This window comes from Corylus avellana, chromosome 6 (assembly GCF_965113065.1).
Source record: "Corylus avellana chromosome 6, dhCorAvel1.hap1.2, whole genome shotgun sequence".
NCBI lineage: Eukaryota > Viridiplantae > Streptophyta > Magnoliopsida > Fagales > Betulaceae > Corylus > Corylus avellana.
In genome coordinates, this window is record NC_142495.1 from 102,631 (window position 1) to 121,728 (window position 19,098).

At 36.5% G+C, this 19,098-nt stretch overlaps 2 protein-coding genes and 1 long non-coding RNA gene across 3 annotated transcripts; all 3 read right to left on the reverse strand.

The window, feature by feature from the left end:
- Positions 1–283: 283 nt before the first annotated feature.
- Positions 284–8,783, reverse strand: LOC132188493 (uncharacterized). The gene is made up of 3 exons (XR_015912704.1): positions 8,678–8,783; positions 4,461–4,921; positions 284–372 (listed from the first exon to the last, which is right to left on the reverse strand). It is a non-coding gene; the product is annotated as an uncharacterized LOC132188493 (long non-coding RNA).
- A 1,534-nt stretch (positions 8,784–10,317) lies between these two features.
- Positions 10,318–11,020, reverse strand: LOC148584754 (uncharacterized). The gene has a single exon (XM_088517898.1). It carries the CDS (start codon positions 10,833–10,835, stop codon positions 10,506–10,508), a length of 330 nt encoding a protein of 109 aa, XP_088374024.1. The 5' UTR covers positions 10,836–11,020; the 3' UTR covers positions 10,318–10,505.
- A 2,513-nt stretch (positions 11,021–13,533) lies between these two features.
- Positions 13,534–19,003, reverse strand: LOC132187342 (uncharacterized). Its single transcript, XM_059601630.2, has 7 exons — positions 18,762–19,003; positions 18,148–18,305; positions 17,206–17,279; positions 15,752–15,901; positions 15,238–15,523; positions 14,500–14,733; positions 13,534–14,186 (listed from the first exon to the last, which is right to left on the reverse strand). Exons 2-7 carry the CDS (start codon positions 18,301–18,303, stop codon positions 13,821–13,823), a joined length of 1,266 nt encoding a protein of 421 aa, XP_059457613.1. The 5' UTR covers positions 18,304–18,305; positions 18,762–19,003; the 3' UTR covers positions 13,534–13,820.
- Positions 19,004–19,098: the final 95 nt, after the last annotated feature.

A 19,098-nucleotide genomic window follows, 5' to 3' on the forward strand; every position in this document is an offset into this window, starting at 1 on the left:
ATAACAGAAGGTTGTCACCGAATGTAGGTCAAATTCTTATTAAAAGAAATGACAGTCTTCCTACGTACGTACAGAGAGATGAGATACAACTGGAAGCCCCCACTGAGTGGGAAAGATGATCGCAGGACATACACCGTCGTTCACTCGGTTGACAATATCAGCGTAGATCCTAGCAATCCTGATAGGCAATACCATCACAGAAAACGCCTTCAAGATGATCTTCCTTGACCGTGATAAGCGAAGACCCTTTAGCCGTCCATTTCTTTTCTGCACCCAACAACTTCTAGGCCTCGCCACCTTTTCATCAGCATTGTTTAGCTTCTTGTAACGACAATATCTCAAGCGTCTACTAAGTAAGTCTTGGAAACCCATCTGCGGAAGTGAGGACCAATTGGAGGTAAGAGATGAAAATTGAGTTAGTTCCAAGGACTTTCTGCGTGGCTATGCATACCATACGCAAATCTATGTGTATATATAAAGAGGAAGAGCTAGTTGAGAACAGGAGATAATGGATGTGCATACTATATAGGAGAATTTGGTTTTAATGCTCCTTCAGGCACAAACTAGCTAGTAACAGAAGAGATGGAGATCGCCTACATTTGGATGCATTATAACACATGGCCGACATTATATTTTAACCCAATATACTCAGCATAGAGGAAGACAGAGATGGAGATGCCCCCAATTTCTACTTTTAACACATGGCCAACATCACTGAGCATAACCACTTCAGTGATTGCTTCTCTCTCTCTCTCTCTCTCTCTCTCTCTCTCTCGCTCACTTATTTCCTTAAATGTAACAGTGTAGTTAGTAAATCATAAAAGGAATATAGGAGGCATGTGCAATGATTGAAGTCCATACTAGAATACAAATCAAGGCCAATCATTTGCTAAAAAAACAAATGTATGAGGTTGTGACCTTTACACAAAAGCAGATCTATTTGTTTCACAATTCACAAAAAAAAAAAAAAAAAAGATCTATTTGTTTCTTTATTTATATGACAGAGATTAGTCCCGTAATCAAGTCAGGCGTATGGACTGTTGGTCTAATTTGTCCCACACAGCGGCTCATATTTGTTTAATTCAGGCTAGGGGTCTATCTCTGTGTGTTGACTAGTCGAACACTTGCTGAGGTTCATATATGGTGAACATCATTAGATGGGCCATGCTCTTTTTCAACATCCATGGTTCACAAGACCGGCCGTGTCTATTACGAAGGACTCCAACAACAATGTTAGTTGTAAAGGACAGTCCAAGAACCATGTTGGTTGGGTTCTCAATAGCAAGACGTTGCAGAACGTTGGGGCTTTTCACAGAAAAATTAATTACTTTTGGTACGTTAAAATGATAATTACCTAATAATGGGAATAAGTATTAGAATTAATACAATAAGCCAGAATTGAATGATCATTCCTATTTATTCCTTTGTTGACAACACAGCATCTTCAGCAAGAGTTTTTATTTTATTACTCAAAATACAATTTTTTTTATTTTAGCTACTAGGTTTTTACTACACACTCCAACAAGAACATTTATTTTAACTATCTACTCTAATTAAATATTATTTTATTAGTTTTTTATCATTTCCTTATCTTCCCTATAAAAAGAGAATGAGAGAGAAAAGATTAAAAAAATAGAAAGAAAGAGAAAATATAATAAAATATTACTTACAAGTTGGTACAGTAACTTGTAAATATGAAAATTCACAGTAGCAGTAGTAAGAAAACCTTCTATTTTACAGTATCTGTTGGAGCAAGAAAAGTTAACAAAATAACTAAATTTAACTAAAAAGCTAGTTTAGAAACACTGCTGGAGATGCTCTAATGACCAAATTTTTTACCTAGAGTAGAATAAGATTGAGTAAAGTCCATATACCCCTCTCAAACTATCACCTAATTGACAATGTCCCTCCAAACTTTCAATTGTAACAATATTCCTTCCAAACTATCAAGACATTGTCAATGTTCCCCCAAGACTTGCAATAAGAAAAAAAATGTCCCTATATATTTCTCAATAAGACAAAAATACCCCTATAAATTCAAAAAAAATGAAAAAATGAAAATTTTTTTAAACAATTTTTTTTTTTTAAAAACGGAAATTTTTATTTTAAAAAAAAAAAGTATTTTTTTTTTTAAATTTTGTTTTAAAAACCGAGAGGAAAATTTTTATTTTCTTTAAACGGAAATTTTTATTTTAAAATATATATATATATGAATTTTTTTAATTTTTTCTTATAAAAATGATTTTAAAAAAAAATTGGCCACCGCTTGGATATTTTTTTTGTTAGTTTTAGGTTTTTTTTTTTAGAAGTTTTAATATTTTTGTTTTTATTTTACTTAGGGTAATTTCGTCATTGGGGTGAATATTGACATTTTTTGGTAGTATGAGAAAGGACATTGTCACAATTAAAATTTTGGGAAAGACATTGTCAATTAGGTGGTAGTTTGAGGAATGTATGTGAACTTTCCCCAATAAGATTTCAACCAAATTTTCATTTTGCCCTTGGGCCACCCCTATGCTAAAGTGGGGTGGCTGGCCACCCCTTGAATGTTTTTATTACTTTTTTTATTTATTTTGATTTTGATTTTTTTTAAAAAAATAAATAATAAACTAATCCAAATGGGCCATGAGCTCATTGCCACATAGGAATCAGATGGGCCAATTGTGGGAAATATGTTGCATTCTAGCATTTCCCTTTCTTTAATATTTTAACAATCATTTATTGTCATTTCACTAATTTAAGAACCCAAACATTAATGAACAAAAATTTCCTTCAACCTAATCTAATAAGTGTCAAGTGTCATATCTTACATATTTTCTTTTCGGACACAAATTTCCTCCAAACTGGTTTAGAGAAAATTTCCTTCAACCTACTCTAATAAGTGACAAGTATCATTTAACATTTTTTTGTTTCTATAAAATTAATATTTGGGTTCCTAAATTAGTGGAATGACAATAACTAATTGTTAAAATATTAAAGAAAACATGTGAGAGATGACATTTGGCACTTATTAAACTATGTTGAAGGAATTTTTTCCAAACTAATTTAGAGGAAATTTTTGTCTTTTCCAAAAATGCGCTTACTTATAAAAATACTTATCTCAAAAAACCATTACTTGTTTTTAGCACAAAAAAAAAAAAATCGTATTTGGCATGTCCCCATGGGTGGAGGAGGGCGGCAATGGAGTGCCGCTAGAGATAGCGGTGAACGATAGTCGGTAACAACTGAGGGCTATCGAAGATGAATGCGAACGGTGGCCAATAACGACGGAGGGGCACCGAAGACTGTGTCATACAATGGTCAGTGATGCAAAGAGTCTTTCAATTGGGTACCATAGTCGCTATATATGGATAAAGGGGCATCAAATACATATCGTGAGGTAGAACAATTGTTAAAGAACCTAATTCTGACATCTAAGGAATCTATCCATCTTCTATAAAGGTGCCAAATGAAACCATTAAATCTCTTTAAAAATAAGATCTTTTATCTCATCTCTAGCGGTGGACGATGGTCGGTGATGGCAGAGGGCTGCTGAAGATGACTACGGATGGTAGTTGGTGAAGGCGAAGGATCGTTGAATATGGTTACCGATGGTAGTCTAGGTCGAACGATGGTCGACAATGGATTGTAGTGGATGGTGGTTGGTGATTGGTGATGTCAGGTGGTGGCTGGGTGGGTAAGGTCAGGCGATGGAGAGACGACAAATACGAATGGTTTGTTTTGTGCCCACAAAAAAGTAGTATTTTGAGAAAATTATTTTTAGGGTTATTATATTCCTTGAGAATAGCTATTCCTTACCCCTCATTCTAGTAGAAAATCTATTCTATGGAAATAGTTATTTCCAGCAATGGCAGCACAACCAAACTATGGAATAGTTATTTCATTTTTGGGTCTATTGCTAGGTTCCAAACCTGACCTAAGCTTAAAATTGCAATAAGCACCAATAGAGGTGTCTTTTGTTAGAGATAAAGATTAGCCCTTCAAAACCTCTTATACATGTCAACTAAGGATAATACTAGACATCACAACACATTTTTCTAAATTCATTTTTCCAAATGATCTAGTCTATTCAATAAATAAATAGATTTATGTTGTGTTTTTTTTTTTTTTTTTCTTAAATGAATGTGGGGTTCAGATCATTTAAGAAAGACATTTAGGAAAGGAAATTTGGAAAAAAAGTTTTGAGATGTCTAACAGCCCTCGTCAACTAATCCTCAAAGACAGGGCTCTCAGATCCTCAATAAAGATGAACTTCGTAAATCTCAATTAACTTGTTCTTTTATTAATCATTCAACTAAGTATAAATGGTGTATCACGAGTTCATCAATAAAATATATAGAAAAAACATTTTTCTCGCTCAAGTTTTTTTTAATGGTTTCAGAACTATTTTTTGAAGCATTTTATCGAACACTTTGCCAACCTACCCAAAAATATAATATAGCCAAAAAAAGAAAACATACCTGTCTCCCTGGCATTTCTTCGAACATCTATCCAACGTTATATTTCACTGATTTCTTGCCATTCTCTTCAAAGATGAGTTCCTCTTCTGCTACAATCGAAAACACCATAACACGCTCACCACCCCCGTATTCCCTCATCTGCCTCCCACTCCGCTGTTCTCAGCATCAAATTGAACGAAATTAGTCCTCACCTTCGTGGTCATGGCGTGCTCGGTTTATTGCGATGGGTCCATTCCCAGTCCTCCCAAAATCATTTCTCGAGGCTCCGATTCTATAGAAAATCCTGACTACATCCATTGGCATTTGGCAACGTCAGGGTCAGCTTATTCTTGGCTGGTTATTAAGCTCAGTCTCTAAAAAAATCATTGATCTCTCCACTTCTCATGGAGTCTGGAAAAATTCTTGATGTATCCTATGTTGCCTACTCCCATGCTCGTGTTGTTCAACTACGAATAGTGTTTCTGTTCATCAAGAAGGCACAGATTCTCAGAAGTATCTTCAAAGCGTTAGCACAATTGCCTATCAACTTGTTCTGGTTGATAAACCCTTTGCTGAAGAAGAACTTTTGCTCTAAATTCTTGGAGGTCTTGCCTTGTATCTTTCAATAGTGCCATCTAATTTTTCCTTTAGCCGAAAAACCCACTTATTCTTGATGATGTTTCGATGTGAAGGTCTAGGGCAGAGAGACCAAGTACCATTGTCAACTAAAGCTTGAAGTTCACTTTCCATTGCAGCAAACCATTTAGGGTTAGAAACAGCCTGAGCAAATGTGGTAGGGATAGAAGGCAAGTGTGTAGCATGAAAGGATTTTAGTGGATGCTTGGTTGATTTTAAGGATAGGAATAGCTGATAGTTGGGAAAAGACTTAGGTTTGGAGTTTCCAGTCATAGATCTTGTGACAATATGAGGAGAGGCTGGTTCAGTAGGTGCAGGCAAAAGCTGAAGTAAGGATTGATCTAGGTGGGGGATAGGATCAGGGGTAGGTGGTAGTAATTCGGCAGTAGGGGTAGTCAGGGGAGTGTTTAGAATAGGTACTTGTGCTGGGGAAGACAAGGTGATTGGGGGTGAGGTCTGAACAGTATTAGAGTCAGAATTATTCATAGAGTAAAAATGAGAATGATCAAGAACAATACCTGTAGGGGAAGGATCTGATCCGTTAGGGGATGAAGATGCTGCTCTATTCTGTGCAGGGAACACCAATTCATCAAAAATAACATGTCTAGAGACATATACACGATTGGAGATGGGATCAAGGCACTTGTAACCCTTTTGGTGGGTACAATATCCAAGGAAGATGCATTGTTTGCTTCTGAATTCCAATTTGTGTTTGGCATAGGGTCTTAAGAGAGGATAACAAGCACAACCAAAAGTTTTTAAAAAGGTGTAGTCTGGCTCCTTATTGTAGAGTTTGGTGAAAGGACTTGAATTTTGGAGAGTAGGGGTAGGCAATCTATTGATGAGATACACGGCAGTACTGACAGCTTCAACCCAGTATTTAGAAGAAAGGTGGGATTGAGCTAGGAGACTAAGACCAGATTCAATGATATGCCTATGTTTTTTTTCTGAAACTCCATTTTGTTGAGATGTATGTGGACATGTGACTCGATGAAGAACACCATGTGTTGACAGAAATTTAGTAAAGTTATGAGAGGTGTATTCACCACCCCCATCTGTTTGAAGTTGTTTAATTTTAAGGGAAAATAAATTTTCTATCAAGCACTTGAATTTAACAAAGGTTTCAAAAACATCTGATTTGAGTTTTAGAGGAAATAGCCAGGTGTATCTAGAGAAATCATCAATAAAGATAACATAACATTTGCTTCCATTGATTGAAGATAAAGGAGAAATCCATACATCACTATGAATAAGCTCCAATGGAGCAGTGGTAATACGACTTGACTCAATAAAGGGTAATTTTTTTGCTCTTTCCTAATTGACATGAAACACAAATAGATTGACTCGACTTAACTGAAGACACAGGAAGGTAGTAGTTGTGAAGCAGATGCTGCAAGATTTGATGACTTGGATGCCCTAAGCGGTTGTGCCAAACTGAAGAAGACACCCTGATCCCAATTTGCGCAGTAAATGCTCTGACTTTATTTTTGGTGAAGTGTTGTAGCCTTAATGGGTAGAGACCATCTTCACTTGCCCCTTGTAGGAGGATCTTCCCTGTGAGGTTGTCCTTAATCAAGAAATAGGTATCAGTTAGTTTAAAATGGCAATTATTGTCACGACAAAATTTATTTATTGAAAGTAAATTTGTTGTAGCATCAGGACAATGTAAGATATTTTTAAGATGTAGGAGTTGATTTGAGCGAAGAAAAGAGGAAGAGCCAGTGTGGGAGATACCAAGTCCATTACCATTACCTACTGCTACTGTCTCATTACCCTGATATGGTTGCTGCAGAGTTAGATTTTCCAAGTCATTAGTGATGTGAGTATTGGCTCCACTGTCAGCAAGCCATTCATCTTCATCTTGTAGATCGTTGGATTGGGAAACCATTGCAGCAAGTTCAGATGGTGGATGTCGTCCTTGGAATGAATAATCCATGCGATGAAAGCAGTCCAATGCTTGATGATTGGAGCGGCCACATATCTGACAAAGAGGTTTGTTGGATGAGAGGATGCCAGGTTGAGAATTTCTCCTTGTAGTGTAGTTATTTCTCTTTGGAGTGTAGTTGTTGGGAGAATTGCTTCTTGGAGTGTAGTTGCTAGTGCTTCCAGTAATAGTTTTTCCTTGGGAGAAAGCAGGGGTTGGGAGTATACCAGGAGATCCGTTGAAAGTCTTCTTTGAGGGATAGGAATTTCTGTAATTGGAGAAATGTTTCCTTTGGTTGTTGAATCTCTGTTTGTAACCTGGCTTTTGAGCAATCATGGCAAAGGATTGTGGTTCATCAATGGCAGCCTGATGTTCAATGAGTTGCTCGTGTCCAAGTAATTCAGACTGAAATTCTTCAAGAGACATAGTGGTATTCTTTGTTATCATGGAGTAGGTCATGACAAAAGAATTGTAGGTGGAGCTTAATCCACCAATGATGTAGGATACAAGGTCATCATCGGTGATGGGGCTGCCGGCGATAGCTAGCTGGTCAGCCAAGGATTTTGCACTTCGAATAAAGGTAACACATGGATTATTACCTTGTCTGAGAGTCTGAAGTTGGCGTCTCAATTGAGTGACGTGAGACCTTGATGGAGAAGCATAACGAGTGGCAAGGGTTTTCCATACTTGATTGGAGGTTTTACACCCATAAATAGTAGGCACAAGTGGAGCAGTTAAGGTTGCAATGAACCAACTAAGAATACATTGGTCTTTCTTTTCCCAGAGAATATATTCTGGATTTGGGACATCAGGAGTAGTTTTGTCCGGAGAAGATGGAATAAGCTTTGGTGGGCATGGCTCAGAGCCATCAACAATGCCCATCAAGCCGTTAGTTTTGAGGATGGGCTTAAATTGAAATACCCATCCGAGATAGTTGCTGTCATCGAGCTTGGATTGACAGAGATGCGCAATGTTTGGCATTGTGAAGGATAGAGCAGCGTCGCTGGATTGCGGCATGAGTGCAGTATCAAGGACACGGCAAGGAGATGCGGCTATGGTCTAGTGCGGCAAGGAGAAGAACAGCAATGAGGCTGTAATTTGGTGCAGCAAGAAGAAAGAAAGTAGGTGCGGCAATCTGGTGCAGTGCGGCAATGTTGGTGCAGTACAGCAGGTGCGGCAAGAGAAAAGGTGATCTGAGGGCAGCAAGAAGAGCTGCGAATTTGCCTGGAGAAGAAGCTGATTCCGTTGAAGAAGGCCCAAAAATTTGAGAGGGTCAAGGATCTTATTGAGAGGGGTATGAACCGTAAGGCTCTGATACCATGAAAGAAAGCAAAGAAAATTGCTTTTGGCGGAATGAAGTCTCAGCTTCGTTCTCATTGTATATATAGGCAAAGAGTTACAATTGTAATCAAGTTTGATAAACCCAAACTTGATACAGACTAGGAGACCCAATTCAATAAAAATAAGTAAAACAAATACAACTAGAACACTAAAGAGAAGAGATAAGAACAACTATAAGGATAATACTAAAAGATAAGAACAACTATAAAACAGACTCTATTGGTTCCTTAACAATGGGCAATTCAAAACATCCATCGTCTGACTCGGTCGTCACTATCAAGTGCAGACTGTGCAGTTGTCACTCAAAATTCAAACGTGAGCTTAACGAAAATCGTACCTTTTAGGTGGCATGTGTGGGCACGTACGTGCAGCGTCCTCTGGATGCGTTACTTCCACGAACTCTTGACATCATGACGAAGGTCAACCCCAATACCATGCATGTTGATGACCATGCATGTTGATGACTTGTGTATGGAAGGAAAATATGATTCATTTGAGTTTCTACATAGATGATCTGTCAGCATCTAACACGGAAGATACACCCTTAATTAAGCCATACAGTTTACTAAATGTAACTTAAGATACTAATATATTCATTATTCAATCAAGCTGACTCAGCTTACATTCAATCTGATCTGTGCCTGATGACGATCCATTTCCGATTACTTCATGCGATGTAAACGTGAATGAAGCGACTCCACGGTAAGACCCACAAATGGGGGAAGAAAAAAAACGACTTTATTTGATGGTTGTAATGTAAAATTATTGCTCGTCAAAAAAAGTTTTAACTAGGATGGTTATAGAAACACTGGATAGTGGAATCTATATGCTCCTTTTGTGGTTATAGAAACTGAGTAATGGATATATATATATATATATATATATATATATATATATAATCCTTCTGATGTTTACACCATATTAATTTGTTGCTCAATGTGAGAGAGCTTGAGCTTGTATGGAATCATCTAGTGCAGATAGGTGGCTGGAGTTTGAAGAGCCCATATAAAATACACTTGTCTAAATAAATTTTAGATTACCTAACCTCTATTTGGACAAGTAGTTTCCAAATTAGTGGAGTTACCATATTACCTTATCATGGTCGTAAATTGATACATATGCATATGTGGAGAACGAACACCTATCTATAAGAGGCCGTCAAGAAACTTGCGCAAACATTTGAAAGTAGGTGCAGCTAGCTCTTGTTCTTTACAGACATGTAGTCTGCCTCTTTATTTTTTATTTTTTCTTTTAGCAGACATGTAGTCTGCTAGAAAATTTGAAAAGAGGGCGACGATTGGATGGTATCTAAGGTGGGTCTTACCTTACGCATTTTAATGTATCCTTGCTTTTCCCATCACCCATGCAAATATATAGGATACAATATATACGAGGTATAAGGCAACCACTAAACTGGAAATGCTCGCGAGTTAGAAATGCATAGAACCAAGTACTGTGAGGACAAATCCGAAAGAAAGAAAGAGCCCAGCACCCAAATCTAGAAGAAGAAAAAAAGTAGCCTGGTCAAAAGAATAGTGCGTATCCAAATTCAACAAGCGGGCAAAGTAATAGTCACGAATCCCCAGTGACTTTCTAAAACTTGCCTATTATATATTCAGACTTGGATGTTTGAAATGCTTGACTTTTCGGGCTTCCCCTCCCTTGACCGTTCAAACTTTGAACAAACAAGTGAATGAATTTCCATTCCAATTTCCCTCTTCACAGCGAAAGTCCCCCCCTCCCAAGAGGTTAAAATCCTCGCTGTCTGTGCAAAGTGCAAATCCAGTAAACCATAAAACTGAACCTAAACCCAAAATAGAGAGAACCGTTTGATTATATTTCGGAATTCTCACTGAAATTACATGTACTATGTATACATGTAGCTGGTTCACTTGTTTTTCTTTTCTTTTTTTTTGGGTGGTATTATGCATGTATACATGGTCAATTACGCATGTTTATGTCTGATAAGGCATACACTAATTAACAACAGGGAATCATCATCATATATATAGAACAACTTGTTAATACTATAAAAATTCTGGGGCGAATCTGACAAGACATTCTAACATGTAAAGCACTTGGTATTAATCCCAAATCTTCACCATAGCTAGGAAAAACAAATTTAAGACAACGAAGAAGGGAAAAAATAAATATGAAACAAAAGTCTACCAGAGGCATGTGGAGTTATTTTTTTTGTTCTGGTTGTTAAGGAGTCGCAGGAATCTTCTTCTTCGGTAGTAGAAACCGTATCTGAGCCTGGAACAGACCAACTTCCTGATTCTACAAGCGGATCGTAGCCTCAGGCATATGACCCTCTTCACCCGGACCAAGGACCTCTTGATTCTCTCCGAGAGACTCCTTTTTCTGCAGAACTGATAGCTTCTAAGGAACAGTTGTCTCTTCTCCATCATCATGTAGTTCTGCTCCGCTGTGTAGTACCCAAATGATTCGTTCCTGAATATTGGGTTTAGACCCACAACATGAGTCTGATTCATGATGCCCTTGAAAATGGCCGCCAAAGGCAGAGAGAGAGAGAGCAACAGTAATAAATAGAAAAGGAACGGTTTCGTGAAAAAAGAAGAAATATAAGCAGATCGAGGGGCTGGATTTGGGGGTCTGAAAGTCTGAACTGTAGAAATTCTTCCCACCTGTCTTTTCCGTTGCCTTGCTTAATTAATTGTGTTTGCTTTACTTTGTATTGCAAGCGAGAAGTGTGCGCCGCCGCAGTAGGAAGCCAAACTCATGAGTCATGAGTCAGGACCTTTTTTTTTTTTTTTTTTTTTTTTTTTTTTGGGTAAAGTCCACATACCCTCCTCAAACTACCACCCAATTGACAATGTCTCCTCCAAACTTTCAATTGTGACAATGTCCCCTCCAAACTACCAAAACATTGTCAATGTCCCCCAAAGGCTAGCAATAAGACAAAAATGCCCCTATAAATTTTTCAATAAAACAAAAATATTCCTATAAATTTTTAAAAAAAAATGATTTTTTTTTAAAACTAAAAATTTTAATTTAAAAATAATATTTTTTTAAACAAAAATTTTATTTTAATTTTAAAAACGGAAATTTTTATTTTTTTTAAAAACTATTTTTATTTTTTTAGTTTTAAAAAACAAAAAATTTCATTTTATTAAGTGAAAATTTTATTTTTTAAAACGTAAATTTTTATTGAAATAAAATTATAAAACAAGAATAAAATAAAATAACGAAAATTTTCAATTTTTATATAAAAAAGAAAAATCGAAATTTTTTTAATTTTTTTCTTATAAAATTGATTTTAAAAAAGAAAAAATTGGCCAAGTTTGGATTTTTTTTTTTTGGTTAGTTTTAGGTTTTTTTCTAGAAGTTTTAGTATTTTTGTTTATATTTTACTAAGGGTAATTTTGTCATTGGGGGAAACATTGACAATTTTTGGTAGTTTGGGGGGGACATTGTCACAATTGAAAATTTGGGGGAGACATTGGCAATTGAGTGGTAGTTTGAGGGGGTTACGTGGACTTTTCCCTTTTCTTTTTCTTTTCTTTTTTTTTCTCTTCATCTTATTGGTCTACCTTTTTTTTTCTTTTTTCTTTTTTGTCTTTCTTTTTTATTTATTGGTATATTTTTTTGCATATCATATTCGAATTAGTAACTTCTACCTCATAAAGTGTCTACCTTAAGAACTTTATTGGTCTACTTTCTTATAACATATTTAGTGGGATTTTGGTATAATCTGGTCACGTGCCTTTTGTGATTCCCTTATCTTCTTGTCTCTTTTTATATCTTCTTCATCTGTGGCCCATGGTTAGATTAGACAATATGATGTCATCTAGTAGGCTCCACGGTCACTTACATATGGGCCGTTTCTAGGCCCACAAGATGCATGGTCCTCTCGGCTGAGAAGAAACCATGCGTGCTATATTTTGCAATTGGTGTAGGTGGGGGCCGTGGGGGAATGAGATCAGACTATGCATAGATGTTCAACCTTACGAGTTTAACTATTTCTACGCGGTTCATGCCGCTTTTTTCTTTACGGCATTGAAATCACCTTACTTTTTTATTTTATTTATATTTTTGTGAAGCTTTAACATATATATTGTTGTCAAAACCAGAAATTTCAAATAAAGACCTCAAAAACGAGATTTTCCATGAGTCAATAACGCATTTATAAGGCTTTCCATGATTTTCTACACCAAGAGTCACAGAGGAACTACCTTATTATTTCGGAGCCAGGATTTCTTCTCTAGCTAATCAACTGTTTTCAGAAAAAAATAATAAAAAATTTTGAGCTAACTCAACACATAGGTACTTTACCCCTCCCAAGTTGCTGGGAGGAATTTTTGGTGCAGGCCATTTGAGAAACTTCTTCATACCATCATCTTAACAAATTCGAGAATAAGAGTATTTTGGATTGTACCTTGTTATGATCGATCGTATGGATTTAACCTCGGATGATTGCAAAAGACCCCACTTATATTGCTTTCAGATTTTCCGTGTACTTGAATATTCCATGTATTCTAATATTAAAGAATGAAATTTCCCTTCCCCCCCTTCCTAAAAAATATGGTTTTATTTGATAAAACTTTTTTCTTTTTCCCTCTTATTTTCTCTTTTTAAAACAAAAACTTTAACAAACCCAAAATACAAAACACTCCAAACTATTTTTATCTTTACCTCAATGACTATTATCAAAACATTTTTTTCGAATAAAAAAAAAAAAAAAAGCATTAACAAAAAATAACTAATTTTATATGTTTTGAAAATGCAAACAATAGCAGAGAAACTTAAATAGTGTAACATTACTAGGGATTATCCACCATAAATAGTGTTAAGATGCATAAAAAGTGGTTTTCTTGTTCAAATAATGCTACTCACATCAAGTCTCACCACTCCCTGACCGGCTTTTAATTTATAATTCAATGTAAAATGAATTAAAATTAAATTTTGATCCAATAATAATTTTAAAACTCAATGTAAAAGTGAAAATAAGCTGATGTGAGCCAAGCCATTCGCAAAAAGACTGCACAATACACGTGGTAGATTTCAAGTAGGAAGGCCAGAGAGAGAGAGAGAGCTTTACAACATGGCGAAATATAATTGGCAATACAATCGGTTGTAAACCCAAACCCAAACCAGCAAACCCCTAAAGAAAATAATGACGAACGAAGCCTCAACTTAGAACGCCAGTGCTAAGCCGTATGGAATCCGATGGGAACAGTAATCTTGAATGTTTAATTTCATGTTTAACTTCTGTATCTACAATGCACAATGGACAAACAGGCCACTCAAGGCGATTTAGTGGGAAGCCTAATGTTTGTGACAGGGAGAGAGGCGAACTGCAAGCTTCAAAACTCTTGAGGTACATTGACACCAATATCAGCACACAATTAAGCCATTCAGGCTTTCTCAAATCATAAACAGCATTTGACATTTCTCTCAACCCCTTCTTTCCTTTAAGAAGACATTTCTTACCTGCCTCTCGCACTTTCTTCATGCTGTCACCTAGTCCCAGTTTCAGTTGCGGCAGGAACCTTTGAAGGGTAACCGGACATATCCAAATCAATAAGTGACATATCATACGGTACAGAAAAAGAATTTGTGGCATCCACAAGCAGGGAAGATCTCATCGCATCAGGTTGTGAAGAATCAGTTACAGAGTCAGGATTTTTAGGAGTGCTTGTACTAGAAGATGAGAGACTGGAGAGCTGTATATCATCCAACTTGTTTCCAAAAATATGTTTGTTTCTTCTTACAGACTCCATCTCGGGACCAGTTGGCACAAAGGTGCGTGACCGATACTTCCTGGTTCCCTCATCACCCTCATTGTGGTTGTAAAGAACGTAATCATGGTAAGTCGGAGCAAACTACAAAATGGTAATACGATCATCAGAATGGATAGAGTAAAGCCTTTAAAAAATAAAAATAAAAAGAGAAGAAGAAAAAGAAAGAGGCATGCTTGTCCAAGAGAGGCAGGCAATGAGCAATGTAGATTTTATTAGCATTATTGACGCACGCTTTTGGACAAACCTTATGGCAAAGCATGTGGAACACATTTAAAAGAAGAGAGAGAGAGAATGAAATGTATAGACCTAACCACCTTCACATTAATTCCCCCCACCATAAGAGGTAGAATACCAAGCCCTTCACTATTGGCAGAAATAATAGAATACAGCTTACCTGGTGGACTGTGTCATGGTAAAAGTCATTTAACTTTAAGGCATGTGCAAGGCTTCCTGTCAGACCACGGGAGACACCAATATTGGCACCAGCATACTCTTTGTATGGAAATGCATAGAGGTGGCCTACAGCAGCAATAAGCATCTCAACACATATAATGAAATTTTGAAATTGGGCAGCTTCCTCTGCATCCTTGATGAATCCAGACTTTGCAGCAAGGAAAACCAAAACACCCTAAAATGCAAACAAGAAATTCAGAAAGATGGTGGAAAAGCCCACAGTTCTAATTAATTTTCCCAAATATATAGTGTCATGCAATTCCATTTTGTAAAACCTGTCTTTGAGCGTGTGTGTGTGAGAGAGAGAGAGAGAAAGAGAGAGAGAGTAATAGTTGCTTTATGAGATACATCGTAAGTGGTGATGTCTGAAATCCTAAATAAAGTACTTACAAAAGCTTAAATTAGTATTTTCCACAATTTCACCTTAAATAAGAAAAGGGGGGAAAATCTGAGAAGTCATTACAGCATAACACCATACGCTGGACAATTCGAGCATTCTTTTTCACAAGAAACACAAAATAGTCCCAAATGTCCATGCTGCAATTAATTAACAAAAGAAATGCAAAGGGAAACTGTCCTAAAAATGCTACTAAAATCATTTAAGTGTTTACAGAATTCTCCTTTCCCAAGTTGCTTTAGGACACATGCATAAAATAACAAAGGAAGTATCTAGCTGTACCTGCCAATAAGTCAGGAAAACAACCGATTTAATTAAAATAAACTTTGGAACTGGATTGAATGGCTGAAGCAGATCTTTGCATGCCAAATAAAACAATGCCAAAGCATAAAGAGCCACCGTGTATGAGATTGTATAGATGATAGTGAGATATAGGTATGATTGGTTTGGACTGAAATTTCCATCTTCATATTTTCCTTTTGCATAAAGTATGAGAGTAACAGCAACTAAAACGGGCTTCAAAATCACAAACTGCAAACACCCCTGCTTGCACCTACGTATAAAACGCCTGCATTAACAATTTCAGAAATGAGAGCTAATCAAACATGTCTAAGGATGTAATCTTTAGATAAACAACTGTCTTCACAAGACCGTAAAAGAATTGCTTATAAATTCACAGCAACTGTTGAGTTATACTCTGGCTTTTCATATAGTGTAGAGAAGCTAAAATCATGTATGTAATTAAGTATCGCGCAATGGGATGATTGAAAGTGGAGAGTTGTGTAAAGAAACTCACCCATCCAGTGGTACGGGAGGGAAGCAACATGTCATCAGATACCATGATGGCTTCAGAACCCTGCCACTTAAACTTAGCACAACAGCTCCTGGGCCACCAACCCACCCCAGGCACAATGACAGGAAATTATAGATGACCCATGCTTCATAGCTGAAACAATAAAACATTATATTATTATAGAATTTCACCATATGAAGATTATTTCAGAACATAGATAACTCCTTATAATCCCCTATTTTTTCTCAAAAAAAAAAAAAAAAAAAAAAACTATTAAAAAATCGGGCACTGATATACAAAAAGTTCCTTTTTCTATTGTAGTAAAGCAACTTTGATTCACTCCTGTAAACAGAGAAAACCAGACAATGGAAAAGAAAAAAGAACAATTACTACTTATAAAAAAGAAGAAGAAGACTCAGGGGAAAACAATTTTTTGCCTGGTTTCTATTCTTGTCGCAAAGCAACACTGGTGTACTTAAAAACAAGCTTTAATTAAATCACTGGATAAAGTACAATCTACAAAGCAGAACTGGCAGAAATTTACATCTAGTGTAGTGAATCCCCCACAAATAACAATATGATGAACTTCACATGAGCTGTTTGCAGGGCGCACTTAAAAGAATTGGAAGAGATATTATATGGGTGGCAAGGGACTTAAGATTTATAAATTAAGGGTTCTCATGTAAAGTTCGATAAGGTAAGGAATCTTCAAAATCCCAAAGGGCAGTAGAGGAGGGAATTTCGGAGGGCTCAAATTCCTAATAAATAGCACCAAACGTGGTGTCATTTTATCAACCCTCACATGGTTGTATTTCCATCAATGGCAGTGGCACCACTGCTGTAGCACAACAACTGCTGCAACTGTCACCATCACCATAACCCCTACAATCACCAGCACCTCTGCCACTATACTGACCACATTCCTTCAGAAAAGATTTTGTTGAACTTCTTGTCGCAAGAAACTTTGCTTTAGTAATTACTAAAGAAAATGTTGTTGATCTATACAACCAGAAGACCCAGTAAAATGTCTTCACAAGCATTTCAAGAACGCATGTAGACAACCAGAAGACCCAGCAGGAATTTGAGTTCAACAGAAAATTGGAACACAAGTAGAGATTTCAATGCTGCAATTTAAATAGTTTAAAGGCCACCAAGGCACTTATACGTATCTAGCTATGCTTGTTGTTTTGTCTACTATCAAAATGTCATATTACATTCTTTAATACCATAATTTTTATCTTTACTTGTCAAAAAATTATCTATGTACATCTTATGTATGTGCGTTATCTGGATGAAATTGTTGACATTTGAAATACAGTCATTAATTTTCTAAAGTCAAACCAAACAAGGGTAGACAAAAGCATAAATATATAATAAACCAGAGATTGGCGTGAACCATATTGTTTTCAGTAAAACTAGCAGAGATGAAAATTATATACATATGCAGACAAACTTACACTTCCCGAATGGAATTAAAATAGATTGAGCCCTTGGGCAAAACTAGGGACAAGAAAGACATTAATGCATAAACCTGTCCAGAAAAACAAAATTAAGATGTTAGTGAATACTGCAAAAACATAAAATGCAATATAGATTAGCATCTTTAAAGTGTAGTCTTCATCAAGTATCAAGGGAAATGGATGGGAAAATGCGAGAGAAAAAGAAAAGATGAATAAAGACCAAAATGGAAAATATCATAAGTGAGATGCATTACAGAGGAGATAATGAATGAGATGAAGAAGCCAATGATGTGTTCCTTCTAAGTTAGTCAAGATAGCTGTAAATGTGTAGATATGCTCAACCAATAAGAAAAAACTTCCAAGTTTAATAATAATAAAAACCAGATTTCCAGAATTCCAAATTTTCACTCAAATGAAAATGGAGTTAAATGTATTGCCTACAAAGAAAGCAAGCCTTTTAACCAAATGAGTTTGGGATTTTTTTTTTCCATTTTGATCTTGACTTTAGAAAGTCGAGTATTTTCTTACCCCTAGGTGTCTTCTGTTAATCATTGAAAGCATTGAAAAGAAAGCATGCAGTCCCACACAATCAGATACTCTCAAGCCACATGATAGCAAAAGAACAGATGAATGACCCTAACACCATGTCAAAGTACCCAGCGTGGGAAGCTCAAATCATGTTAACTTGGCACTTCTAACACCACTATCTGATGAGTGTATAAAGTTTCAAGGCAAGCTTTCAGGACAGGGAAGAACAAAATCGCAGCTCTAGCAAATAATGCATCCATTTTTTTTTTTTGATAAATAATGTATATTCAAACAACGGGCAGAGGGGCACAACCTATGTACAGGGAGTTTACAAGAGACCCTTAATTCGAAGCAACATATAAATGCATAATGCTAATAAAAATTCCGAGAATACCACGTCAATGCACTCACCGGAACCATGAAGATGATGCGGACAATAAATCGCTGATAAGTAGGTTCAGTGTAATTCAAAAGGTGCCTGTAGATGTGCATAATAGCCAGAGAAATGGCTCCGACCGTGCAAATAAACGCAACAATGCTAAAATAGATTGCCACCATTTCCACCATGTCTGAACAAATTTTCCAACAAAAGTCAGTTCATTCCCGCAATAACACGAGAAAAAAAAAAAAAAAAAAAAAGGGTCAAAGGAGCTGTTTTCCGAAATTATATATACAGACACAGAGAGAAAAAGAGAATTTATGATAAAGCCTCGGTCGGTATCTATAGGCTACAAGATACAATGCTTCTTCTTTAGTGTTAGAATAATTGTATTTGAATAACCGAATCAAAGTGAAGGAGTGGCTTTGCCGAAATTGTAAAATCCCTAATCCTTCCGGGCCATAATTCCCCGCCGTCCCCGAAAATGAAAAATAAAAAAGTAAAAGTCTTCGCTAATGGAGCAATCAGTTTGATTCTTGAACTATAAGATAATAAATCAAAGGAATTGACGCAATCTCCGGTTAATGCAACATATTGTAACATGATTGGCGTGGAACCACTTATTTGGGAATAGAACGAACTTTACCTGGTTGGAGATCGGGAATTCAAATAGGAACAAGGTAGAAAGAGGCCAGAAAACGAAGACGGCGGATCTGAACGGCGTGTGAAATTGTACGGTGAGAACAGTCAAGAACGAGGACAGAGAGGCTTCAGTGGCAGCCAATAATGGCGGCTGTTATAGTCTCGGTGTAAACGGAATGGAATACAGTTGGAAAATGCTTAAACAAATAATCCATAACTAGGAAATGATACAAACAAGGAGAACACGATTTCATTCATATTTTGATCTGTAAAATACGAAAAAGTTAATAAATAAAAAGAAAAGAAATTACCTCAAGTTTCCAAGCCGGCCTCATGGGCCT

What these genes read in the sequence shown, in the direction of transcription:
- LOC132187342 (XM_059601630.2), bottom strand. Translation starts at nt 18,303, where the DNA reads ATGGTGGAAATGGTGGCAATCTATTTTAGCATTGTTGCGTTTATTTGC. An exon ending in TTTAATTCCATTCGGGAAGT is followed by an intron (nt 15,902 to 17,205) that starts GTAAGTTTGTCT and finishes TTATTGTTTCAG; the next exon opens with CTATGAAGCATGGGTCATCT. An exon ending in CCTCCCGTACCACTGGATGG is followed by an intron (nt 15,524 to 15,751) that starts GTGAGTTTCTTT and finishes TTGTTAATGCAG; the next exon opens with GCGTTTTATACGTAGGTGCA.
- LOC148584754 (XM_088517898.1), bottom strand. Translation starts at nt 10,835, where the DNA reads ATGAATCAGACTCATGTTGTGGGTCTAAACCCAATATTCAGGAACGAA.